This window comes from Alligator mississippiensis, chromosome 3 (genome assembly GCF_030867095.1).
Source record: "Alligator mississippiensis isolate rAllMis1 chromosome 3, rAllMis1, whole genome shotgun sequence".
Taxonomy (NCBI): Eukaryota; Metazoa; Chordata; order Crocodylia; family Alligatoridae; genus Alligator; species Alligator mississippiensis.
In genome coordinates, this window is record NC_081826.1 from 250166383 (window position 1) to 250193915 (window position 27533).

The following is a 27533-nucleotide window of genomic DNA, read 5'->3' on the forward strand; positions in this document are numbered from 1 at the left end:
ACTTAAATCAGGGTTACTGTATTCCTCTCTACAACCACAAAACTATTCACAAACATTTAAGAAATGTCTAGTATTCACATCACCCAGTATATATCTATATTTCTGTACATCAGTCATGATTGTATTACTTACTGAGAAAAATAGTCCATTGTCAATACAATCCATAGGCTTAATGATTTAATAAGATTATATAGAACTGGAATGTCTACTTTAAGAGGACTCTTTAAATTATCCCAATTGTACCTGTCCATTAAGAAACTGATTAAGACCACCAAAGAATAATCAAGGAGTGATAAACTTTAGTTTCCACATCTCTGTCTATATTAGGGAAATTTCCTAAAAGTGTTCTGCCTTCACTAATACCAGTTCAATTCCTACAGAGGTATACAGAAAGTAGAATAGAGGGAAAAAATTAAAATAATAAGAGTTGCTAACTGTCAAATAGTTACAAAACACAGAGCAAGAAACTGACGTTTGACTTTTGACTGTAAATTATACAACACTTTAAGTAGGTCCAAAGTGCAAGGTAATTAGCAGAGTCCAAACTATTATACGATGCTTGTGAAACACAGTTTATTAGGTCAGAAGTCAAACAAGTAAGTGAGGTCCAATGGAATTGGATAGCCTACATGGTGCAAGCTTAAATTGGCTCACACAAATCATCCTCAGAACAACTATATAACGAAAGACCCAAAGGCAGTGGTTTAGTTCAGAGCCCCTCACAAGTAGGGTCCATGGTTAAGTCAGTACCGTGACTCTACATTGCCTGTAAGCACATAAATAATTTTAAGCACTAGCTTGAGTAGATTTAATCACATGCTTAAAATTCAACATATGCTTAAGTGCCTTGATGAACTGGGACCTAAAAGAGGGCATGCTCTGCCTTTAAGTCCTCATCTCCAAGTCACCGAGATCCAGATTCATGTCTGATATAAATGAAGTTATCTCAAGGTTCAGTTTGTCCATATAGTCTTAATCAGAATGTATGTAATTTGTTTATGCTCATATATTTTCATATGGAGAAATACACCTGTGCATTCTATTAAAACATGTAGCTATGTTGTTAAGCATTTGAAAGAGGAATTGGCAAAGGTAAGGTTGTGCACACAACCCTAAGTCTGCCTCTTATCATGTTATTCATTATAAGATTGTCTTTAATAATCACACACTATATATTAAACTATGGATGAGTATGACATGATAATTTTATAATCTTACATTCTAACAATCGTTAGCACTGCCTATGCCAATCAAATAGGGTCTATGAAAGATATTTAGATGAAAAGTATGTAGTAAGCTATACTTACAAAGTACTTTGCAGATTAAGTAAAGCAACAAAGAACAATAGTGAAAATTTGGCGAAGTATATTGACTGCCTACTTTTTCAGCTAGGTGAGCTTCATAGTTAACTGCCTGATTTCCCCAAATGTGTACTCTTAATATAACTTTCATGTGGTGAATTGGTAATTCCTCTCAACAACATTTTAAGCTGCAACCAGCGTGGTTTGTGCCTCTATACTGTTCCTTCTTATTGCTGTTACAGTGATGAACAGCTCTCATCCTGATAAATCTTCAGGCTGTTGCCGTTACTCGAAGCAGCAGTAGCTTGTTTTTTTAATTGCACAAAAAGCAGATAGATCCTTTTACTGATGGGAAAAGGGAATGTTCTCCTTATGTCAGCTGGCAATGCTGCTACCTTGAATATCCCATAAATATATTGTTACTGTGTTTCAGATAATTTTAGTGATAAAGAGGAAGTTGCTGTTTCAACTGACCTCACCCGTGTGCAGAGCATTGAACTTGTCTTGCCTCCTCACGCAAATCATCATGAAAATACATTTGGTGGCCAGATTATGGCTTGGATGGAGACAGTAGCTAGTATTTCAGCAAGGTACTTTTCTGTTTGGTGTTTTCTTGTGTAATTCTGAAAGGACACATTTTACATAAAATCAAAACATAAAACCCATCACTTTAAGGTTAAGTATGTGACTGCAGTTTATTAAAAATACACATACAGTGCTGTCCTCCTGCTGAGCTAAAGAGTGATCATGTGCATATTTATATGTTAGATGTCCGATGGTACTCCTCACCAGAGCGATTCAGTGCTACAGCACAGCTCTGTGAAATATTGCTGTCTCATTTTTGCAGCTGGAGTCCTGAGGAATAGAGAGGTTATGTGATTTGCCTGAGACTAAACAGAAAATCAATAGGTGAACTGGAAACTGAACCAGGGCTCCTGATGATTAGTGCAGTGTCTTAACTGCAAGATTATCCCTCTATATAAGGTAAAATCCTATTGTATAAGATAAGATTTCCAGCATCAGTAGAAATCTTAAAATGGAGAGACTTCATGTCAGACTTCACCTTCCTGTGCTCTACAGAGCTGAGTTGCGGAGTGGCCAGGAAAATGTCAGAGTGACAATGGAGGTGTGTGAATAAGGCACTAGAATTGGTATCAGAAAAAGGGAGCCCTATTTTGGCCACTACCTCTGACTCACTATAAAACCTTGGAGAAGCCACTTAACTTCACCAACTCAGCTCCCATTCTGGTAAAACAGGAGTAATCATGCTCACCTATCTTCTTCTCCCCACTATTCTTCTCTCAGTGTAAAGTGCACTGAAATTCTTAGATGGAAAGTACAAAGTTTTATTTCTATGCTCAGTAAGTTCGCTGATGATTGTGGTCCAAAAGCACAGTTGCCTTCCTTTCTGCTTTGAAGGGCTCAATTTCCTCTGCATTGACATTGGTCTCCCATACAGATTTTTTTTGTGTGTGACTAGAGTTTTTATCTAAATTCCCCTCACACACTAAATGACCTAATTCATTGCTAGATATGTTTGATATGTTTTAATTTTAATTTTAATAATTAAATTACTTTCCTATTTATTATTCATGTAGTTTTGATTTGTAGCCAGTGGTTGTGCTGATAATAAAAGATATTTTTGTAGTTGTTGGATAAACATCTCGTTTTATTAAAATTAGAAAGCATACTGATCCTACACTGGTCTGGAGCGCCATAGGCTTCATGATTTATGGGAGGGTACAAAAGATCTGGCCCCCAAATTTTTACCTGTTTCTCTTCCATAAATCTGGCCCAGCAAGGGGAATGTTTAGATTTAAAACAAACAAACAAATGTACAAAGCAAATCAGACAGTTAAAATATTTTCATTAGAACTGTGTATGTTGAATATAATTTATTGGCAACAATACCAAATGAGAAAAGGGTGCCTGTGTTTTATGCTAGAAAAATAGCTAGCCTCCCTACAAACCTTTTGTAACTCAGAATTAGATTTGACCTTTTAAAGTGCCAGTTAAGAGTTGCTATGGTCACAGGCTTAGATGGGAAAGACAGGAGGAGGAAGAAAAAGTAATACTTTGAGAATAAATTTAAAACACCCTTATAAGGTTTTTTTCTGAAGCATTATTTTTTTTTAACTGTGAGAGTAATTGAGCATCTTAAAGACAACACTGAAGTCATTGAAAGTCCATTTGAACTAGATCTGTCTTTTCTCATATATTATACTAACCTAAAAATACTCAGTTCTTAGTTTTCTAGGAAAATATTGCTTAATACTTAAGGTATGTTCCACACTAAAACATCACATCCGTCATCCCTCTTCTGTTTTTAGTAGTATTATATTTGTATTTTTATTGAGAGTGATGGAAATGAGATAGCCATTCGCATTTTAAATAAGAGAAGCCAATTGTTCTTAATGAAATTACAAAGTCATTTGAATGTATTAGTCCATTATAAAGATTTGCTAGTCAATTAATTAGCAACAGATAATTGTGTGCATTTAGCTATACTGGTACATTAGTTTATGGGGTGCAATTGAGTTAGGACTGAGAATACTGCAAAATTGTGTAATTTCCAGGCTTAAAAAATGATATAAGGTTAAATCTGCTCTCATATATGCATATGCATTTTTAAGTATACATATGTAGGTATCATTAATTTGGTGGGAGTTTTGCATACATTTATGAGGGTAAAATGTGGCCTTTAAAGACAAGAAGTTAATTGCATCATTATTATTATTCTTACTGCAGTAGTGCCTAAAGGCCCCAATCAGGATTTGGGCTTGATGGTGTTTTGCAGTGTTAAGAGTAATAGAATGTTTCCCATTTCAAAACACTTACAGACTGAAGGTCCCAATCTTGCAAACACTTAGGTTGTGTCTGTACTTGAGATTTCTTCTGGTATGATCCCTGACCAACATAGCTGGGTCAGAAGCCCTTAGATAAAGCATGGGCTCAGTTATATGATCAAAACTGCTCTTTCCCTGGTGTAATTTGCATAGTTTCTTTGCCTCAGGGTATGTATCTGTGGAGACATAGTGGAGTTACTATACAAAGTTGTATATTATTTTGCCAGTAAGTTGTTTCCACACTAGGAGCACTTGCTGGTCTTATGTCAGTGTGGCACTGTGTCCAGGCTAATAAGCCCTACTTCTCTGAGTCCTGACACAGCACAACACTAACATGACTATACTGCTCTGGGTCCGGGAGCTAACCTGTGCAGAACTAGCCTGGGTTTCTCTGCATGTCACTGCCTTGTGACATATAGGCTCCAATGGGCCAGGTCAAGTGAGCAAAGTTACACATTTTATATGTTTGCAGAATCAAGACCTAAACTGAGGAAAGGTAGATGAGCAGGTATAATAACCAGTAGAAATATAGAAGAATGAGAAAAACAGTAGCACTCAGATAATTTGTGTTAAATTAATGTAGATGTGGTTCCTGATCTACATGCAATTCTGGATTTCTGAGCGGACAAATAGCCAGCTGTGCATCTAATTGATTATTTGCATGTGTAGAAACTCAATTTCTAAGCTCAACTCCAGTAATTGCATTACATTTTTAGAAAATGAGAACAATTAAAAAAAACATTTCTGCTCAGTGTCAATACAAAATAATACGGGACCTTTTGTGGTAAACTTTTTTTTAATGTTTCACATGATGTCATACTTCAGGAAATCATATTCTTTGATAAATGAGCAAATCTGAAGAGGATGGGTAGATTGAAGGTCTGAGACCTTCTCTGGCCCTGGGCAGGTCGCTGCACCTTTTTCCAACTTCTACAAGTGCCAGATCATATTTGCTCACACTGAATAGAAGCTTCCTCTGCAATTAGCCTCATAGAAGTTAATGGTACTCTTTGTGAAGTAAGGTACTACGCAGGGAAAGAGTAAAGGGCTCAATCTTCTTCCAAATGAAGATAATTATGAGTAGTGAGGATTAATTATTTAACATTTGTAAAGTGCTTTGAAAATGAAGCAGCAGAATATAATGGTCCTATTATTTTTGAGAGCCAAATTCCATGCTGTCATATAGCTGAACATATTAACATGTATTGCAGTGGATTATGGATTAAATTAGGTTTACACTGTGAACTCCTATCTTGTACAGACCTCATTACTGTAAGTATTATAAATAATTCACTGCTGTACTAATATAGAAGGAAGAATTGCAAGACAATTTATTCTCTTTCGCATTCCTCCTCCTTTCTTATCTAGCCGCCTCTGCCGTTCATATCCCATCTTGAAGTCAGTTGACATGTTTAAATTTCGGGGGCCCTCCACTGTTGGTGATCGTCTTGTCTTCAAAGCAGTAGTTAACAATACAGTTCAGAAAAGGTAAAAATATCCATATGCTCATCACACTTCCCTTCTGCAGCACAAGCCTCCCTGAGCATTTCAGACCTTAGCTATCATGGGTGTTTTCAGACTGCAATGCCATATGTGTAATGAAGAAGTCTTTTTTATAATATCCCTCTGCTTTTCTCAGTGAAGAGAAAAATAGTTATAGATTTATATAAGTGTTTTCTCTATAGAAAGCTGAAGGATCATTCATAACCTTTACTGGTGGGGAACCAAGTCAGCTACCCTTAGTCAACAGTGGGATACTGAGAAATCCAATGGGATCTCCATGGAATGGCACAGGTCTACCTGCATGAAGTTGGTGGAGGATCGAGGCCTGTATGGTTGGTTTATGTTTGCAAAACTTAGTTTTGAAGCAGGGACATGCAATGCATCTGCTGCTAAGCCACTTCCAGTGGAGTCTCTTCCATTGTTAGTAGTAGTGTAAATGGGAGTGTAAAATAGATGTAGGCCTTAAGTGGCAAAATACTGTACTTACTTGGTACTTGGTACATACACTTACTTGGTACATGGAAGGGCCTGATTCTGAAGTTCAACTGGTCTGCTTTGAACCAGTCCCCTGGCACAGAATAGAATAACACCACTGGATTCTGCCTCCTGAGGATCCTTTCATGCTAAGGAAATCTCTCAGTGACTTAAGGCTACTGCACTGACTCCTACATCACTTCCCCTTTTCTGAACCTTAGCAAATGGGTTGTGGTTGTGACAATCCTTTGCTGCTTAGTGTGTATTTAAGCACCTTCAGTGCTTTGCTAGTCCAGCTGACCTTCTGCCCATTCTAAACCTAACATACATCTTACGCCATTTACATCACTGCTAAGATTTGCCTCTATGTCCAGACAGTTATTTCTACAACATACAGTCAAAACATTAGTTTGCTCTTTTCTATGCCTGAGTAGTTTATAACTGTCCTGTTCGGTATATTTGTCTCATTCTTGCTTCTGTGTCATTCTATGGTACGTAAGTAATTCATGTCAATTCAACTCTTCTTTCAGGGTTGAGGTTGGTGTTCGTGTTGAGGCCTACAACTGTGAGGAATGGACAAAGGGCCAAGCCCGACATATTAACAGTGCTTTTCTCATTTTTAATGCTGTAAATGAAAAAGGAGAGCTCCTCACCTTCCCCCAGGTCAAACCCACTACAGAGGTCAGATTTTTTCCTTTGTAATAGAATGACTATATAGGTGGCTTGTATGGTCAACAGAAATACTGAATTTAATGCAGGCTGCCATAGTCATTCAGTAAGGGACAAGCAAAGGACTAAGCAAAGTTATAAACAGAACTGCCTCTCCTCAGGAGGATGATCCGAACTTGAAAAACCCTGGTAAGGTAAAACATATGGATCATTACTGACACCATAGGCAAGATGCAAGGCAGTGATTTGTAAAAGAAAGTTCTAGCCTCAGACCCTCAACTACTATTACATTTCAATGGGGATTGACTGCCTAAGTCCCTTCTCCTTTGACAATCCTAGCCAAGTATGTGGCATCCTTAAAATAGGTCACTTAGTGCCACATGAATATAATCCGCAGGCCACATCAGGCCCCATGCCACCCCCATGTGCCACCCTTTCTTGGCCCTGCACACTGGGATCCAGCCCCAGGGCCGTGCACTTCCTCTGCCTGGCTCACTTGCCCATATTGCGCTCAGATAAGTCTGGCAGGGAGGCGTAGGGGAGACTGAGGCCCCATAGGGATGGAGGAGTGACTTGGGCTGGGGCTGGAGCTGCTGCCAACCTGGATGGTGCATGGGGCTTGGGGCCCAGGGCCATGTGTAGCTGCAGGGCCCCAGTGGAGAGTGAGATGGGGCTGCAGGTGGCTCGTCTGCGGGTAGTCGGGGAGCTGGCTCCCCACTTCTGCATGCACTCCCAGGAGGCAGGGGGGCACAGGTGCCCCCCAGATCTGCATACATGGTGGGTGAGGGCTGCCCGCTGCAGGCTCAGGCTCCCTATCCTGCTGCCCTCCTCCGGGGCCTACACGGTCCAGCAGGCAAGACCTGGCATGGCAGAGCAGAGTTGGGCCAGGTGGGGAAGCTCCTTGCCACTGTGAGTCCTGTACCACCCTGTCAAATAGCCCCCTGCCCGCCTAGCAGCAAAGGGGGTGATGGCACAGAGCTGTGCTCCTCTCTGCTGCCAAGCAGGCAGGGGGTACCTTGCCATGGCGGTGCAGGTAGGGAGTGAGGGGTGGGGGGCCGTGGGTGGGGAGTGAGGTGCACCAGCATGGGGGGGTGGGGGGGGAGCAGTGGATGGGAAGTGAGGGGCACCAGCAGGGCTGGGGGGCTGTGTCTTGGGAGTGAGGGGCCTGGACCTGCATTCTCTGTAAGCAAAGGGGACAGGGGGAGCTCTGACTTTCTGTGATAAAACAACCCAAAATTAAATACCAGAATTTATAGGTACTTAGAATTTATTTTATTATAGTGACTGAGACATTGGTAGGCTTCCAAATGTCTTTAAAATTGCAAATACTGTATATCAATAAAACATTGTGTATAGGTATCAATTGATACCTATATATAGCAGTATTTCATTTTAATCGCAGATTTGGGGGTTTTAATCAGAAAATTAGTGATTTTTATCAGAGAATTTGTGATTTTTTAAACAGAAAGAACTAGGTTTCCTATTGATAAGCAAACAAAGGAGTCAGATGAACTCAGCAGTATTCAGCAGTATCACTCAGTGTTTCTAAACAACCCGCCTGAAACACCATGGGGATGCAACTCCCCTGCTGCTGGGCACTGGTGCAAGGGATGATGTTTGCCATGTAGACTTGGCCTGAGTCATGCAAGAGCAGTTGTTCCATTCAGAGGGATTTTTAATTCTGAGTCATTTAGATTCTTTTAAAAATTCCACCTTAAGTGAAACAGTAAAAAAACAAAGTAATGAAAGAATAGGTTATGGGGGTATCTGACCCGGTCTTTTGTTTCTTACTACTGATTTTTTACTGTGTTCTCCCCACCCTCCATTCCAGACATGTGTTAAAGCAGCATAAGGATCCCTCACATTCTTCTTCCAATTTTGAGCTCTGGGTAGAAGGTGTCTTGGATTAATACTTTATCCAGAAAATGACATTTTTGGCATTGTACCACTCTGCTACTCCTGACATAACATGCTCATGCTAGCACAAGTTGATCAGGATCTTCCATACTTAGGAATACTTAGATTATTTTTAAAGGCATGCTGCCAAGTTAAAAAAATCACTGACCAAATTGACTAGGAAATGCAGTAATTCTTTTTAACATGCTCTTTTTTAATTTACTGTCTTCGATCCTGCCTTGAGCAGGGAGCTGAACTAGATGACTTTGTGAGGTCCCTTCCAGCCCTACTTTCCTATGATTTTATGATCCTACACCTGGGACCTGATATTGATTGTCTGTTATAATAAATAATATTTTGTCCTCTATTACAAAACAAAATTATTGAAGTAGAATTATCATCATTTTAATCCAATTTACTTCTATTTGCTTTGCTTCTTCTGAAGGACGATTTGAGGAGATACCATGGAGCTATTGCACGCAGGAGAATTCGACTAGCAAGGTATAAAACAACTTCAAAGATAACTTAGTTTTCATAATTGTCATTGATAGCATGACACAGTAAACTTTTTGTTTTGATGTATACTCTGAAATTTCCTAATTGTTTTATGTCTGCTCAGATGCAATGGCTATTATCATCTTATTTTCTTCCTATTTGCCCTGTCACCCTGAAAGCAGTGGAAACTACTTAACTCAGCAAGGCAGGAAATATTTGGCCCTTTTGTGTGTGTTTTGTTTCCCCTACTTCCCCTCATAGGGTTGTATGAGGATTAATTAGTTAATAATTGCAAAGCATTTAGAAGATGCTTGGTACTGCACAAGACACTGCTGTTATGTTACACTGAAAGAAATGCCGAAAACCAGAGAATGCTACCAGTTTGACCTTTTAATATGTATATTTAATATACATTTCAGAAAATTCATCCTCTCTGGCAAAAACGATGAACCTTCTGATCCCTGGGATAGGAGCAATCAGGTACCATTTATATCTCAAGTCATTCACATACGCAATCAGAGGATGGATTTGGATGTTTTGGGTATATCATAACAGTGCTAAACTTCTGGTTTGAGCCATTGTCACAATATCAAGGCACAGCCAGCCAAGTTAAAAGGTAATCTTGGAAGTGTAGGTAAATGTATGAGCACTTATAGCAATACCATGCATGGTTGCATGAGTTAGTAGGGATTAGCAATATTATTAGCCCCAAATCTACATGATTTTGTGGATGTATGTGAATCTTCGGTGATGTTTTATTGTGAAATGTTTTGTACTTAGATTTTCTTTCTTGGCTCCTAGAGGTTGTTTTGGGTCCTTTAATTATATCTAAAAGCAAATGAAAAATAATTGGAGATTTATAATTTGGGGAATTATTTATTATAGAAATAGCAGCTCTAGACACTATCACCATCAGAGAGTTTCAGTTCCTTACATTTTTCTGTAGGAAAGTAAATATAATAACACATAGGATCTTAAAAAATGAATGACTCAAATATGTTAAATTTAAAATTGAAATATATTTTTTAAGATTTTGAGCTACCGGTTCTGTTTGATAGTTATTGGTAACGCCCCATCTTTTGTAGTGTAACATAAGTAATGGTGTACCCACACATTCACTACTCTGATTGCAGCTTCCCTTTAAGCAAGATATTTGTACAGAATGACAGCAGTGAAAAGGTTAATTTGATATCAGATTTTAATTACTTTAAGGAAAATGGACTAGATCATTAATTTAGTAGCCTTGTAGGTGAGCTGTATTGTCTCGCTGGTAATAACAGATTTTTTGCTCTTTTATCCATCAAAGCTGCCCAAATTCTTGTTTTTTTAATTAGGGTTCTTTTTGCCATCAGCCATGTGAACACATAATCTAGCTATTAAAAGTATTTAATTCAGAAACTACTGGACTGTGTTTTCTGGAAAAAGACCACTTAAGAGAAACTGCACATTGATCTGTTCTGTGATGCAAGGGTAACTTACATATGCATTACTGCATATTCAAGAAATAATGTTCTTTTTTTATATTTCTCCTTAATTTTCATGAATAAATCTTACATTTCAGGCATATTTAAGTTACAGCAATGTGGCAACACTAACAGTCCTGGCAACAAAACCTGGATGGGAAATCACCAAAACTCTACATAATGTAAGTACAGAATTGTGGAATAGTGGCATGCAGACTTCAGTAGCATCCTAAAGTCACACTCCCCATTAGAGCTGGGTGAAGAAAAGCAATCCTCTTTCACAGAGGATTTCACTATTACAAAATCTGGTTCTAACCTGATTAGGAATGAAAACTAGTCATTCTAAAACCTTTCATGAAAGGTAATGATGCCTCATCTCCAATGCTTCTTTAGAGCCATAGCACAATGTAGAGCAGTGGTTCTCAACCTTTTCAGACTCAAGGCATCCCTTGTTCAGGCTGAGTCATTAGACTTGAGGCACCTCTCAGAAAATGCTAATTCTTACTTTTCACTCCTTTTTTGACAACAGAAAAATAATACAGCAGTTCTTCTATTGCAAAGAACTTAGACCACAACGGGTCAGATATGTTTTTACTTTATGAATTCCTTTTTGAAATCTCTGGGTTTATCTTGTGAATCATGTTTGCACACCTAACAATGCTAACATTGCATGGCACCCTGCAGCACTCTTGAAAGGACCTCAAGGCACCTTGGGCTGCTGCTGTTGAGAACCACTGCTCTAGAAGTCTCGTGGTCTGTACTGTGAAGCAGTTTAAACATCTGGCTACCAAGGAGCTGAGTGGTTGAGCTTTTAGGAAACCTGTCAGAATCATAGATTCATAGAAGTTAGGGGCTGAAAGGGACCTCACAAGATCATCAGGTCCAGCCCCCCTGCAAGAAAGACCTGCTGGGGTCAGATGACCACAGCAAGGTGTGCGTCCACTCATCGTTTGAAGATCTTCAGGGTAGGTTACTGTACCACCTCTGGAGGGAGTTTGTTCCAGACTCTGGACGCTCAGGGCCTTTCTGAACAACACAAAATTGGCTTTTAAAGTGGCTTAAATGCCCTTTGCACTATAATGGCATTGCTGTTTACATTGTCAGCGGTGTATTGAGCTTTAATGACGCTGCTGTTTACACAGTCAGCAGCATATTGCCTGTTAAATGACTTTGGGATGTAGCAAAATAAAACACCTCCAAGGTGTTCTAGTTTTGTACCTAACAAAGTGCAACAGCCACAGGGGGAAGCACCGAGCCCCATGTAGCTCAGGGGCAGTGCAGGCAGCCCATGCAGGCAGCCTGGAGGCAGCCCATGCAGGCAGGCTCCGCTGAAGAAAAAAAAGAAAAAAAAATTCTGGCCTATCTTCCATAAAATCTTCAGGAAAATCTAGCTATCTCTGTAGATTGCTCTGATTTTGCTGAATTAGCAGTTTAGGATATTTTTGGAGTAGTGTCCAATGGTAAATTATGGGGAGACAGTCATTGTATTGCATTAATTTTTAAATGGACATTGTCAGAGTCAGTAGATACTAAAATTATCTATCACTCTCAATACGTAGAAGTCAGACATCCATTCTAATCTTCTTTGACCTCTGCATGGCATTCCACACTGCTGAGCATAAGATATTATTATCTCACCTGAGATATGTAGCAAACATCCAGGGTAATGCCCTAAAAAGGCTTTAATCCTAAAAAGAATGTACCCACCGAATAGTGAGAAGAAATTGCATCTTCATCATTGGACCTCTTACTTGTGTCTCACAAAAATCACTTTTTAATGTTAATTGACACCTACAGCCAGGCAGGAAGTGGCTGGTAATGCAACATGAACTCATGTACCAGCAGTATTCAGATGGCACATAATTCTTCTGATCCTTTACTGTACAGTCACCACCACAGTAGCTCGTTGCCTAGCTGAGATTAGCTCAAAGATAAAGAAGAATGGAGTGAATATGAAAGAGAGAGAAGTTTTTTGTTTTACATTGAAGAGTTTACAGTCAGAGTGCATTCTCCTTGGTTGAAGGCACATGCCTACAAGTGGTTGGTTCAGTCCAAAGCACCTGGATTCCCCACTCAAAAAAAATTACTCTTAGTAACATCTCTAAATAATACTTTCTACCATTTCTAATTGAGCTCATATTTTGGCAGATGATGACCTGGTCCCAGTAAGGCCTTTTTCACCTCCTTTCTGGATAACAGTAATTCATTATAGCAGGTCATAAAGCTAGTAATCGGTAAGAAACTCTAACTTGACTAGGTTGTTACACAGGCTACCCCAAGTGTCTCTTCAGCAGCAAAGGGTACCACAAAAGCATCATGGCTGTCCTCTGTTCTCTAGTCTGACTTCCCAGCTGGCGATCCCCAGGTTACACATGGCCTCCAAGGGGTTAACCTGTGACTTCCACGCTCCCAGTGAAGGTGCTGTTCCACCATCTCTCCAGCTGTGAAGTCTTCAGGCTCCCTCTCCCTCCTACTTCCACTGCCTGCCTGTGCCCATGGTTTTCATAGATTCATAGATTCGTAGATGTTAGGGTCGGAAGGGACCTCAATAGATCATCGAGTCCGACCCCCTGCATAGGCAGGAAAGAGTGCTGGGTCTAGATGACCCCAGCTAGATACTCATCTAACCTCCTCTTGAAGACCCCCAGGGTAGGGGAGAGCACCACCTCCCTTGGGAGCCCATTCCAGACCTTGGCCACTCGAACTGTGAAGAAGTTCTTCCTAATGTCCAGTCTTAATCTGCTCTCTGCTAGCTTATTGCCATTATTTCTTGTAACCCCCAGGGGCGCTTTGGTGAGTAAAGCCTCACCAATTCCCTTCTGTGCCCCCGTGATGAACTTATACGCAGCCACAAGGTCGCCTCTCAACCTTCTCTTGCGGAGGCTGAAGAGGTCCAGGTGCCCTAGTCCCTCCTCATAGGGCTTGGCCTGCAAGCCCTTAACCATACGAGTGGCCCTTCTCTGGACCCTCTCCAGGTTATCCACATCCCTCTTGAAGTGCAGCGCCCAAAATTGCACACAGTATTCCAGCTGCGGTCTGACCAGCGCCCGATAGAGGGGAAGTATCACCTCCTTGGTTCTGTTCATCATGCATTGTGCTGATACACAATAAAGTGCCATTAGCTTTCCTGATTACTTCGTCACACTGACGACTCATGTTCATCTTGGAGTCCACTAGGACTCCAAGATTCCTTTCCGCTTCCATGCCTTCAAGCAGGTCATTTCTTAGGCAGTAGGTATGCTGGACATTTTTCCTCCCTAGGTGCAGCACTTTGCATTTCTCCTTGTTGAATTGCATTCTGTTGTTTTCCGCCCATATGTCCAACCTGTCCAGGTCCACTTGTAGTTGTTCCCTCCTTCCAGTGTGTCCACTTCTCCCCACAGTTTTGTGTCATCTGCAAACTTGGACAGAGTACACTTCACTCCCTCGTCCAAGTCGCTGATCAAGACATTGAAGAGTATTAGTCCAAGGACTGAGCCCTGCGGGACCCCACTGCCCACACCCTTCCAGGTCGATACCGACCCATCCACTATGACTCTCTGGGTACGACCCTCTAGCCAATTCACCACCCACCAGACTGTGTAGCCATCCAAGTCACAGTCTCTTAACTTGTTCACCAGTATGGGGTGGGATACTGTATCGAAGGCCTTCCTGAAGTCTAAGTAAACGACATCAACCCCTACTCCTGCGTCCAGGTGTTTTGTAACCTGGTCATAGAAAGAGACTAGATTAGTCAGGCATGATCTACCTGCTACGAACCCATGCTGGTTTCCCCTCAGCATAATTTTTCCTGCCGGGCTCTCACAAATGTGAGCCTTGATATTTTTTTCAAAGACTTTGCCTAGGATGGAGGTGAGACTGACTGGTGGTCGGGTGGCATGGTCCACAGGGCCAAGGGAGTCCACAGATAGGTGGTTGGGAGGGATCTGGGAACCTCATGTGACAGAGTGGCATGGTACAGCAAGGGAGAAGGCATATGGCACTGCATTCAGGGTGCAGGGGCATTGACACAGTGCACTGGGGGGGACCCTCAGTGTGGTATGGGTGGTACGTGGTATGGTTTACAGGTTTCAGGGGCACCCGCATGAACAGCGCATGCCCCCGGCAGCTGGCAGGGCACGGCTGCGCTGGCATCAGCGGGAGCCCGGCGGCGGTAAGCTGGGAGGGAGCTCCTGCAAATGCCACCGGCACTGTTGGCAGCACCTTTTTTCAGGTTGTGCACTGCCACACTCAGGGGGTGCATGTGCACCCAGTGCACCCCCTACACGTCACCCCTGGGCACTAGCATGGTGCAGTAGGGGAGGCACCCATGGTGCTGTGCAGCATGCAGGCCACGTAGTGTGTGACCTACGTAGCAACATGTGACCCACTTAGTGTGTGGCTGGAAGGCTTGCATACCCTCAAAAGTTGGACAGTCTTTGCCATCATATATTAGGTCAAAGTGAAGGCATTGTTCCATATCATAGGGCACTCAATGGCTTAGGTCAAACACTACTTATTCATGCCTTCTCTAATATAAACACACGCAATCAAAACACAAAACCAGACAAAGCCCTCCACTACACATACAAATATCCCCTGGTAAGAGAATGAGAGAGAGAACAAACAGTTCATGTCAGATGTTAGTCACATTGCTCAGTGCTTTGCTGGGAGGTGATCAGATACCATAGCAAAAAGAGTGACAAGACACAAGATAGAATTCTGTGCAGAAAAAAGATGTTAAAAGACAGGTAAGGTTGCTGCACTCAGCAGTCAAAAGTAAGGAAAAGCAAGTTATGACTACAATTTTTAGATTCTCCAAGGATGTTTTACTAGTGGTAGCTTGAGACCACTAGTACAAATGCCCCAAGACTGCAATCCTGTATAATAATATAGTTGTTCTTTTTACAATCTAGATTTGTTTAAGTAGCTGCTCATTCTTCTAAATCATGTGGTTTGCTTGTCTATAACAGACCTTCACCAGAACACTAGCTCATGACTTAGAGAATATTGATCCATTCACATTCCAGGCTGTAGGTGCAAGGCTTATCTTGCCAGCTTGCTCAAACTTTATATTGGGGCTCAATGTAATTCTTCTCTTCAAGGAAGTGAATATATAGACACATAAAATTGATATGTGCGTGCACACATACGCATGGGGGTACATATACAGATGTATAACAATACAGATTTGGGTTGTAACTCCTTGGTTGTCAAGGTTGACAGTGCTGCAGAAGAGGTGGCTGAGTCTAGAACAGGTACACGCACAGAAGGACTATGCCAGCTTATGCATGTCACATAGTAATCAAATGGTGATGATGATGCATCCTTTTCCTGCCCAAGGACATGCTGTTGCTGTCAGAAATGTTTATACCTTGATGCTTCATTGCTGCCTACAACTAAAACCTCCAAAAAGTTAGCCAATGGATTACACTTGAATGAGTGCATGTTTAAGGTGTCCTTGATGCACTTTCTTGGTTAACCATTGTGTCTTCCCACATTACAGTTCACTGTATAGGAGTTATGTTGTTTATCCAAGCCAAATGTCCAGCCCATTGTAGCTAAGCCTTAATTATTATATCTCATTGGTTGTGCAGTCAACATTCTGCAGGACTTCTGTCATTGATGTTACTGTCATACCCCCTCACTTAGAGTGGGGTCTGAAGATATTTCTGGTAGAGCTTTTCCAGTTGACAAAGTATGACTTCTGAACAATGTCTGAGGCTCGCATCCCAATCATACTGTCATGTAGCATGACAAGCATGACAGCTCGTTAGACTGTTAATTTGGTGGAGAGCTTGATGCTGTGCTGACACCATACTCACTGCTGGTGGATGTGAGCGATTGTGCTGCTGATGCTGCTGACTAAACTCACAAACAAGCAGAATTCCATTTTGTCAAAGGGGCACCATACACTCCTTCAGAGGATGGTTGCAGATGCAGCAAAATGACCTAGAGCTAGCTATTGTTACAGCCATAAGCATATAAGTTTAGTCATTTGGGCAGTTTTTGCCCCAGTGAATAATTTGGAGAGATGAAACAGCCTTCCAGCAGTTCTGAAGCACATCCCTATGTTCCATTCAGGTCATGGGTTGCCTTGTTCAGGATTGTCACAGAGAAGGGGTCAGATAAAAAACTACTAATCTTTACCCTACCGTCATGGAGTTGTCTCAAATCAGTGTAAAAAGGTTCAAGAATTGAGTCGTTTTATAAACTATCAAATTATAATTCAGCTCATTGTCTCAAACACTTTCATCAAATTGATAAAAATCACTGTAGAGGTCAAGACTTTGCTTTTGCCATGTCCCCATATAGGAAATGGCACACATATAGGATCATAGTAAATAGGGCTGGAAGGGACCTCATGAGGTCATCTTGTTCAGCCCCCTGCTCAAGTTAGGATCATCCCTGACTAAACCATTCTAGCCAAGCATCTGTCTAACCTGCTCTTGAAAACTTCCAAAGATGGAGATTCCACAATTTATCAAGTTAGCCTGTGCCAATGCTTAAGCAACCTCATGTTCAGAAAGTTCCTACTAATCTCCATCCTAAATTTCCCCTACTAAAACTTGAAGCCATTGCTCCTACTCCTGTCCCTTATGGCCAGAGAGAAAAATCCACCTTTATCCACTCTGTAATTGCCCTTCAGATATTTGAAGAGAGTTATCAAATCCCCCTCAGTCTTCTTTTCTCTGGACTAAATAACTCTAGTTCTTTCAGCTTTTCCTCATAAATATAGCCTCCCAGGCCCCTAATCATTTTGGTTGCTCTGTACTGGATTTTTCCAGACTGTTCACTTCCTTCTTGAAGAGTGGCACAAAACTGGACAAAGTACTCCAAGTGAGGCCTCAACAGTGCTGAACAGAGCAGAAGAATCACTTCTCTTGGTTTGTAAATGTCACTTTTGTTAATATGTTGCTGGCTTTTTCTGCAACAAGAGTATGCTGTTGACTCACATTCAGCTTGTGGTCTACTGTAACCCCCAGGTCCTTCTACACAGTACTGCAGCCTAGCAAGTCATTCTTCACTTTATATTTGTACATGCAATTATTCCATCCCAAGTTCAGGACTTGCATTTGTCCTTTTTTGAATCACATCTGAATGACTGCGGTTTAAATTTCTCCAGCCTATCCAGGTCATTCTGTATCCTAGCCCTATCTTCCGCAATAACTGCAATACCACCCAACTTGGTGTTATCCACAGATGTGCTCAGCATGCACTCAGTCCCATTGTTTAAATCATTAATTAAGATACTTTCATCTAATCATATATTTCATATATTTCCAGTATGTCATCATTGGCAATCCCTCGCAGTCAAGGATGATTGTCTTTCGTGATTGTTTTATCTGTGTGTCTGAAGATGTCTGACAAGGCCTATCTAGGACCAACAGACTCTGTTGCAGTTTGGGCATATGTTTTCACAAAGGGTGGATGGCTCTGGGTTCTTGATACAGCCCATGACACGTTGTTTCTGCTGTTCCTACTTTTCCATCTCCTGTTGCCATCATAAGGTTTCAAAGTACTGAGCAGACTCGTAGAGTGGATTCTTCCTCCATTCAGGGAAGTCATGGGCAATAGTCTCCCATGAGTTGATGTTGATGTTGCATTTTTTCAAACTGGCCTTCAAGACATCCTAGAAGTGCTTTCTCTGCCCTCCTGAGTGTATGCCTTGACTGAGCTAGGAAAATAAAACTTGCTTCAGGAACCTGGAGTCAGATATTTGGATGACGTGGTCGGCCCAGTAAAGTTGATGGATGAGCATTGCCTCCGTGTTCGCGGTGTTTGCTTGCAAGAGGATACTAACATTGGTGCATTTGTCTTCTCACTAGATTTGAAGGATCTTCCACAGGCAGCATTGATGGTACTTCTTCAGTGGCTTGAGATGTCTCCTATATGTTGTCCACATCTCAGCTCTGTACAGTAGGATGGGGATCATGATTGCTTGATAAACCATGAGCTTGGTTTTGGATCTGATGTTGCAGTCTTCATGCACCCATTTCCTCAGGTGTTTGAAGGCTGCACTTGCACATTTGAGGTGATATTGAATTTCTTCATCGATATCAGCCTTCTACAAAAGATGGCTTCTGAAGTACAGGAAATACTCAAGATTCTCTAGAGTCTCACCATGAATCTGAATTATGAATCTGGGGACTGCTTATTAAGATCTTGTTGATGGAGGGCCTTAGTCTTCTGAATGTTAAGCTTAAGTCCCATTTTCTTATATGCCTCGGTAAAGATGTCAGTGATTGCCTGAAGGTAGGTCTGCTTCCAAGTGAACACAGACTACAGCATCATCAGCGTACAGGAGCTTGATGATTGAGATTGTGGTGGCTTGGTTTTGACTTGGAGTCAGCTGAGATTAACAGTTTACCATCCATTTGGTAGTTTAGCTCCACTCTGACTGGAATAGTGGTAAGGAATATTGAAAAGAGTGATGGAGCAATGATGCAGCCTTGCTTAACTCCTGTCTGAACTTCAAAGGGATCTATGATAGAGCCATTATTGAGAAACACCACTTGCATACTATTATGGAGCAGGCAAAGAATGGTGACAAATTTAAATGAGCATACATACTTCAGAAGGATCCTCTACGGCAGGGGTTTTCAACCTTTTTCTGTCAGTGTACCCCCCAGCAGCCAGTTGAGAAGGAAGGAGTCCCTGGGTGACCAGTCGACAAGTGGGGAGAGGAGGGGGGCCCCCAGTGGCTGATCAGTGAGTGGGGGGGGTTCCCCTGCAGCCGGTTGACAAGCTGGGGGGTGAGGGGAGCAAGTGTGCCAGCAACACGCCAACGGCAGAAGTCTCAGCAGCAGAAGTGCCAGTCGCAGAAATGGCAGCAGTGCCCACTGCCGAGTAACCCCTGAGGCCTTCCCAAGTACCCCCATTGTTGTAGATTTGAATTTGCCAGTTTTCCGTTGAGGCACTAGTGGAAGAGGTCTTGCTTGATTGGGTCCTTGAGTTCTTCAACGCTGATTTTCTGTCAGCATTGCTTCTGCTGTAGCCATCATTTAGGAGCCAGTTTGAATGACATAACCAAGTAGATGAGTCAATGATTGGACCAGCAGTTGTCAGCTCCTAGTATAGCTTAGGTGATGCAGACATATTTCAGTCTCAGGCATGAACAATGATGTAGTCCATCAAGTACGAATGTTTGGATCATGGGTGTTGCCATGATGTCTTGTGCCTGGGTGTTGGTGAGTCCACGTTCTGTGTTTTTGGTCAAGAGGAGTGGGAAGTTGACCTTTCCCACTCCTTCCTTGTGACTGGTTCCATTCCAGAGGTCCAAGTCCCTTCTGACTCTGGTGTTGAAATCATTGAGAAGAGTTAGTTTGTCTCCTTCGGGAATGCCAGAAAGGACTTGGTCAAGGTTGGCATGGAATTCCTCCTTGGTTTCATCAGCAGCGTCAAGAGTCACAGCATATGCGCTGATGACAGTGGTATATTGGCTCCCTGACAATTTAAGACAGAGAGTCATGAGGCAGTCATTAATTCTAATAAGGAACTAATTGAATTGGTTTATTAATTCATTTTTGATGGCAAAACCAACTTTGTAAAGCTGGCATTCTCTTCCCTGCTGACCCTTCCAGAAAAGAGTATAGCTGCCTCCTTGTTTTTTGAGCTGCCCATCTCCTGCTCAGTGCAGTGATACCAATGTTGTGTCACCTGAGTTCTTAAGCCACAATCGTGGTGCAGTGCTGTGGGCATTCACTGTTAGTATTGTCCAAGAGGATCCTAATGTTTCAGAAACCAAAAGTGAATGTGCGTCTTCATTGATTTTGATCACAGTTAAGGTGGTCCCACTGGATGCAGTTATCCAATCAAGAAAAAGGTAGTCAGACTATGTTTAGGGCACCTTTTCTAACCTTCTTCTCATGTGGCATGAGCAGAGCAGATCCTGAAGAGGGCTGCTCAGTTGCAGTTGCAGTTACATTTGCCGAATCGCACTCCTGATTACCTTATCCAAGCATCAGATGACCTTCTTGTAACTGCTGTGTTCATGCCAGTTCATGATTAGGAGGTTCCAGACCTCACACTCTTGCTCCCATTCATCTCTAGCTGGTCACCAAAGAACTTGAAGTTGTGCTGGCAAAGCTGTTTCCATGGAAGACGCCTGTACATAATTTCTTTTATCATGGAGAAGCTGCTGCACATCAGCTTCCACAAGGTTCTTGACAGAATGGGATCTTGATCCAATGGCAAGGAGGCCAGGACAATTGGAGACATTGGTGACACATAGGGGGTGCACGTGGGTGTACATGAACTCCCTGCAAAAAGCACTGCCGACACTGCCGGTGGCACCTGTGGGCAGTCTCTGCTCGCCACCCTTCCTCCCCTCATCACTGACACCGCCGCTGGCATCTGCAGGTGGTCCCCAATCACCAGTGGTATCTGTGGGTGGTCACCAACCGCTGGTCAGCACTTGCCCCCCACCCTTGCTGACAGTGCTGTGGCCGCCTGCGGAGCTCACTGCTCGCTGCCACCACACTCCTGCCACTGACAGCGCCGCCACCACATGTGGGAGCTTGCCATGCCCCCCAGCCTCCGGGAGCACACAGCATTCATGATTGGAGATCTCATTCCACTGTAGCCTTCACAGCCATTGAGATTCTAGCATCTTCTGTCTACCCCATCATTAAGGAAGTGTAGACCCATGACTCGGCATGGGCAGGCTTATTATAGTGGCAACCTGTACTCACCATGTCTCAGCACTGTCAAAGGATATATGTGGCTTTTCAAGAGGAAAAGTGTTGCCACCTGCTGTCCTAATCACATCCTGGTGGTGCTGCTGCTGGTTGGTCCATGACTGCTTTTTCGTCAGAATTAGCCCTGCTTATTTCACAGCTGACCTTCTCTGAAGATTATTCCAGTAACCACCACCAGTGGATACACTGGACATGTCTGCACATGTGTATTTACTGTGCAGTACCTGATATTACTGCACAGTATGCGCATGCATCTACATGTGCACTGCTATACTGCGCAGTAAATATGGTGCCTTATGCCGACTTGAGTGTAAGTTTGATACCTGCATCATACAGGTATCAAATTTACACCCAATTAGTTACTGTGCAGTAACACACAGGTAGATGTCTTACTGCATGGTAACACTGTGTGTGTGGACTGATTTGGGATTAACTTTAGTCCCAAGTCAGTCCACACGCAGCGTTAATGCACCTTAACCCCTGCACATGTAGATGCCAGCCTATTCCCAATACTGTGCAGTAAATTTAAGCCAGGATAAATGCACGTATAGACATGCCCACTGGGTAGTAGATCAGCTCTGCCACCAGTCCAGTATGTTTGGGGGGGGAAGTAAACATACAGATGTGTGTTGTGAATCCCTTGTTATGCAGGATGACAATGCTTTTCACAAATACTTTTCTTCTGTGCCATAAAGGGTCTACTGTTGTCTGGGAGTGACACTGGAACTGGGCCCTCTTTTGTATATGCTCTGGGCCCTGTACAGGTGACCTGGCATCATGGTTTGGAAGAATGCAAACCAATTTAAAAAATGTAAAACTTTTGTGAAACAGCTTTTCTGTACTATATCCAGCGGTAACAGCATACAGGATAGTATGGTGTAGGAGAGAGGTTTTATTAGAAGTTATGATTCAGGTTGTCACAACTGTTCCAGCTCTTGCAATTAAAACCTTATTACCATGTTAGACTGCCAGGTAATCTCTCTTTCTTTTTCTTATGAATATACAGTATTTTTAATATAAAATTGATTTATAAACTAATACCTATCTGCAGCTTTCTGCCCATCAGACATACAGCCTTGCATGTTCTCTTGACAAGTGAAAGCTGCTGAATTTGCCCATTTATATTCACCATTCTGTATTTTTAATATGTTGTTCATTTGTTTCAGATAAAAATATTCACTCATGAGGAGAGTGACATCTTGTCAATCAAAATAGAAATGCAAGTGGAGATACCATCAGATCTAGCTTTCTTCCTTCTGTCTGACTTCAGACTCCGCCTGCGGTGGGACAAACATTACTTGTAAGAGCAATTACATTTTTTCTAGCATTATTTGACTCTGCTCATCATTGACCTTTTCTGATGCCATCATTTGTGATGCAGAGACCTAAGTTTACAGATAGCTAATTAAAGAGAAGTAGCTGCAATAATATGACTTTAAAGATCCATTAATCAGAGCCTGATTGTTTTCCCTCCTCCCCCAATAGTAAAATTAATTTCCTCTAACCCTGGTTTATAATTGGGATTGACAGTAAAGCGACCTGAATCACAGGCTGTTCTGTAACAATTCAAGGAAGACTCTATATGCTAAACCTGGTGAATATCAAAGGGTGTTGGATAGGTAATATTGTACATTTGCCGTGTAAGAAATGAGGCAGAACAGTTTGCTCCCTCATAGTCTGCTCTAAATAAGCACGTTTGTGCCGTCTTGCCAATTCACAGTGTGACACAGCTGAATGTCAACATTGAGCGCATCTACATGTATAAATGCTACTGGATGGGTTTACTCCAGAGTAATTTACTCTGGAGTAAACCCACCTTGGGCAAGCATCTACACGTGCGCCCATTTGGGAGCAGATTTGCTGCTTCTGGCAACAGTCTGTTCCCACCCCCACTGGCCCTGCACTAGAAGTCTGCAGCAGCCTGCAGGAGCTCTAGGCTCCACCCAGGTGCTAGCCCAGGGGCTGGCAGAGATCATGGGCCAGGAGAGTGGGCTGGAAGATTGCTTCCTGCCCCCAGGAGCTGCCTGCTGCCTGGGTGGGCTCCAGTGGTGGAGCCCAGGCAGGGACAATGACCCTCTGACCTGGCAGCAGGGAGCTCCCAGCCTTGCCTGCCTGATTGGGGCAAGGGGCTTAGAGAGAGCTGAAGGGGAGGGGCGGGTCCCAGCTCCCTGCCCCGATCTGCCGGTGGGGAATTCCAAAACAGGACAGTTCCCAGCCACCTCTAGGCTGCACATGAAGACCTCCCTGCACAGCCCAGGGCTGGCTGGGAACTGTCCCAGTCAGGGGCAGTTCCCAGCCAGCTTCAGGCTGGGTAGAGAACTCTCCCTATGCAGGGAGCTCCCTGCCCCCACTCTGTGATCACAGTGCGGGGGCTGGGAGCTCCTTGCTGCTGAGGCAGGGTAGTGTTATCCCCACCTGGGCTCCAGTGGCAAATCCCACCCCAGCAGCAAGCAGCTCCCAGGGGCAGGAAGCAATCTCCCATCCCCTGTTGCAAACTTGCTCCTGATCAGCTGTCTACAAATGCCATACTGTGCAGTAATTACTCTGCAGTTAATTTGCAACTTGCATTTGCATGTAGCACAATCAACTGCTGAGTAGAGCAAATTATTGCACGGTAAGGGTCTGCACATGAAGATGTAGATGCTTACTATGCAGTAATTTGCTCTACTGCGTAGTAAAGCATCTTGTGTAGATGCACCCACTGTCAAGTTGGAGCTCAGGAAACTCATATCTTCCTAAATGTAAAAGAAGTTTTATGTGCTTAAGAGCAGTCTTTGAGCCACCTCTAATCCAAATGAGCACTGCACATTGTTTATTTTCTTAAAGGTCCCTTCCATAATGCAGTATAGGAAGTAGTGGGAGATGATATAAAATAGGTTGATGCAGTATCATTTTCAGTAGGTGAATACACCTTAGCAAAAAGGAGAGTGTTTTCTAGTGATTCATTGTGGCTGGAAAAGTAGTTTTCAGAAAATAAATATTCTGATTATACAATGAACAGAACTGTTGAAGATTTGCATGCCTAAATACTTGGCTCAGTTTTTCTCCCAAGAAAAAGAAGTATCTGAAGAAATGCAGCAATATGCCCAAAGTTTCAGGTTTCTTATAACTAGTATGTAGCCTTGTTGATTGGCCATAATAGTTTATTGATTCTATAATGCTTAGTGCTCAAGCATTAGGAGTTGGGATGAAAAAAACTATTGTATGTGTAAAAGCAGGTTTGATAGTTTTGTTTTATAATGAATGCTTGAAGGCAAAATTCAAAGGTAGCTGGCTAGAAGATCTAAGAAAAGAGAGCAAAAAAAGGTATCTCTTACCAGGTGGCTCTTCTGAGACAAGAATTAGGCAACTTTGATTAAAACCAAGCTAAAACTAGCACGGCTGCTTTTGAATGAGAATATAACATTTTGATTGCATTGAAGGAGATCATCTAATCCAAATTTATGCAAAACATCAAAGAGAATGTTCCAAGACACTCTGTCACATGCTCTTTCTGCATTGAAAAAGACCGAAATAGATTCAAGTTCTGGGTGTCTAGAGGCCCCTAAGACCTTAGGGGCTCTTCTGTTTATTACATGCTGAGGAGCTGTTCTTTAGAAATCCAGTTTGATCTTGGCCCATAAGTTTCAGGAAAACATTTTCTAGTCTCAAGAGCTACTTGTCAGCTACTGTTTTAAGATCTCCATTAATCAGGAAAACAGATATCTGAGGGGAACACTCCCCTGGGGCTTTGCTTTTTCTGTGTATGCCATGTACTGGGACAACATGGAAACACCCAGGTAGTATCACTGAAATTCAGTTTGATGCTGTTCCAAAGAGGAGCTAGCAATATGTAAGAGAGCTGTTTTTAGTAATTTCCCACACAACCATCCTGCCTTGGAGCTTCACCAACATTTTTAGGCAAATTGAGGGGGAAGGGAGAGGACAGGTGACAGAGGTACTTTCAGATGAGGAATTACAGACAAGCAGGCTCTTCCACTCTCTGTTCCACTTGACCTCTTCTCTGAGCTCTTGCACTTTGTAATTGAAGCCCAACCTGAAAGAACTACAAACATGTTTCCAGTCCTGTTTTAACACTGTTCTAGTAATCTGAACAAAGGCTGTACACTCAGCTTTACAATAGTAATGTGCCTTTTGAGGCAGTGTTTTATAACACAGCCTACTGCATCCTTCAGGCACTGAACTGTCCTAACTACCCAATGTCAAATATACTTGCAGAACTTGTGAGGTCATAGAAGTTGTGAATGAAGATGAAAAAATATATTACATAATGTCTCCATCAGTGGATGGCAATAAACCCAAAGATTTTCTAGTCCTTGTGTCACGAAGACAGCCCTGTAAGCCTGGGTGAGTACACGATTTGAAGCTTAACTGCTGCTAATGCTTCAGAGCTATCAGTTTTGATTATCATGTGTATCGAGAAGACAGGTCCAAGATAAATGATAGTAATAAACATGTTATTGTATCCTTTGAGAATCTGGATGGGCTACTGGTTTCTTTAATGACTTTAGGCTGAATGTAGGTTCCAGAGTTCCTCTGCATCATAATATAAGAACAGGTTAATTACTTAAAAACTGCCATGCGAGATAAAACCAGGCGACTATATATCAGTTCAGTATTCTGTCTTGGACAGTGGCTGCTAGCAGCTGGGCCAAAAGAAGGTGCATAATGTGAAATAACGTGCTCGTTGAAGAAGTTTCTTTCTAACACCAGGAAGGGAGAGATTAGCTTGTGCCCCTGAGCATGAGGGGTCACATTTTATGTTTCACTTAATTTTGGATGTTCCTTTTCACAGTATAAATATCTGTTCCTTTCTTGAAACCTGTTATTTTCTTGGATTCAGTAACGTGTGTTAGCAGTAAGTTTTACCACAACTTGTGTCAAAAGACTCTTTGGCTTGTTTTATATTTACTGTTTTAACTTTCATTGGATATCCTGATGTGATGTGTTTACCTTTAATTTACCTTCTGGTTACCACTTTTTTATAGACATCTCTTATTTCCCTCTATTACTGGTCAGTAACTGCTAGCATTTGCACAATGGAGACCACTCATGTGGTTATGCTTTTTAGGTCACAGGAGAAGTTCTAGTCTGCTTTATTCACTACCATTCCTCATTTTGAGGTACTTCCATTTGGACTGAAGGTCATCTCTATCCTCACAGTGGATAGAGACCCTGATAAAGTCTGTTCTCAGGCCCTGAATATATCTACCCTGTAGCCAAAGACTATACAGAAAAGAAAAGAAATATTTCAATAAAATGTAAGTGACTTCTCACTGGGTGCATCTACACATGGAATTAATGTGACACAATAAACTCTGGAGCAGTTACACCAGAGTTAACTGCTCCCAGGTGCACTGTCTCCATATGCACCCGGGACAACAGCAATTCGAGCCAGGGCAGAGCAGACCTTCAGTTGCCTGGACTGACCAGTCACAATGTACACCCCTGGTCAGTGTCTACACATGTCTTTCAGCATAGTAAAGTATCCTGCCGTAGGATGAGAATCCTGTCAGAGAGGGTAGTATCTTATGGTGGACCTAATTAGTCTACTGCACTCTAATACCAGCTCACATGTAGACTGTGATGCTTCACTGCAGAGCTAATTAGTCTATTCCCCAGTAATCACACATGTAGATGCACCTACTGTCTTCATTACCACCTTCCCCTGGCTCTGTTATCCCCAGTAATGTTTATAAAGTGATGATAACCAGGTGGATCACTGAATGGCTGTATCTCAGAATGCAGGCCGTATCTTTACCAAAGAGGGTGGCCCTTGGGTTCTACTGGAGCCTGGAATCTTTTGTACTGGGCTTGCAGTCTTTTGAGCTTCTGCCAGTGTTGTTTGCCATAGCATTTAATGAACAGTATAGTGACCCACTGCAATACTTTTGAGTATGCCTTCTGGTTATAGAAAATAGAAGTAAGCTCCACCTCTTATAAGACTGCCCATCCAAATGCCATGTAGGCTAACATCTCTTACATAGGCTAGCTTGTGGCTCAACTGAAGAAATATACAGATTCAGCTATTTTACATTCAAGATGTGCATAGATAGCAGAAGGGTTTTTTGATGTTAGAACTGGATGCTTTATGCCGTGCAGGAACTTTCTCCAGGTTCTGAACCCTATAGTCACTCAGGGACTTCCTAGTAAAGCTGAGGCTCCTGGGCTAGAACACCGACCTGCTGGAAAACATGAGGCCCGGCA

General features: G+C 42.3%; 1 protein-coding gene across 3 annotated transcripts in view; it reads left to right on the forward strand.

The window, feature by feature from the left end:
- Nucleotides 1–27533, forward strand: part of ACOT12 (acyl-CoA thioesterase 12) — a 47320-nt gene that overhangs the window by 15393 nt on the left and 4394 nt on the right. For all 3 annotated transcript variants that reach the window (XR_002088979.2, XM_019482972.2, XM_014595425.3), the window contains exons 6-13: nt 1735–1891; nt 5516–5635; nt 6655–6805; nt 9135–9190; nt 9604–9664; nt 10746–10829; nt 22493–22626; nt 25545–25673. Coding sequence is in view for 2 of the 3 variants with exons in the window: in XM_019482972.2 (XP_019338517.2) it covers nt 1735–1891; nt 5516–5635; nt 6655–6805; nt 9135–9190; nt 9604–9664; nt 10746–10829; nt 22493–22626; nt 25545–25673 (892 nt within the window). In the remaining variant the exon portion in view is untranslated. The remainder of the gene's footprint in view (nt 1–1734; nt 1892–5515; nt 5636–6654; nt 6806–9134; nt 9191–9603; nt 9665–10745; nt 10830–22492; nt 22627–25544; nt 25674–27533) is intronic.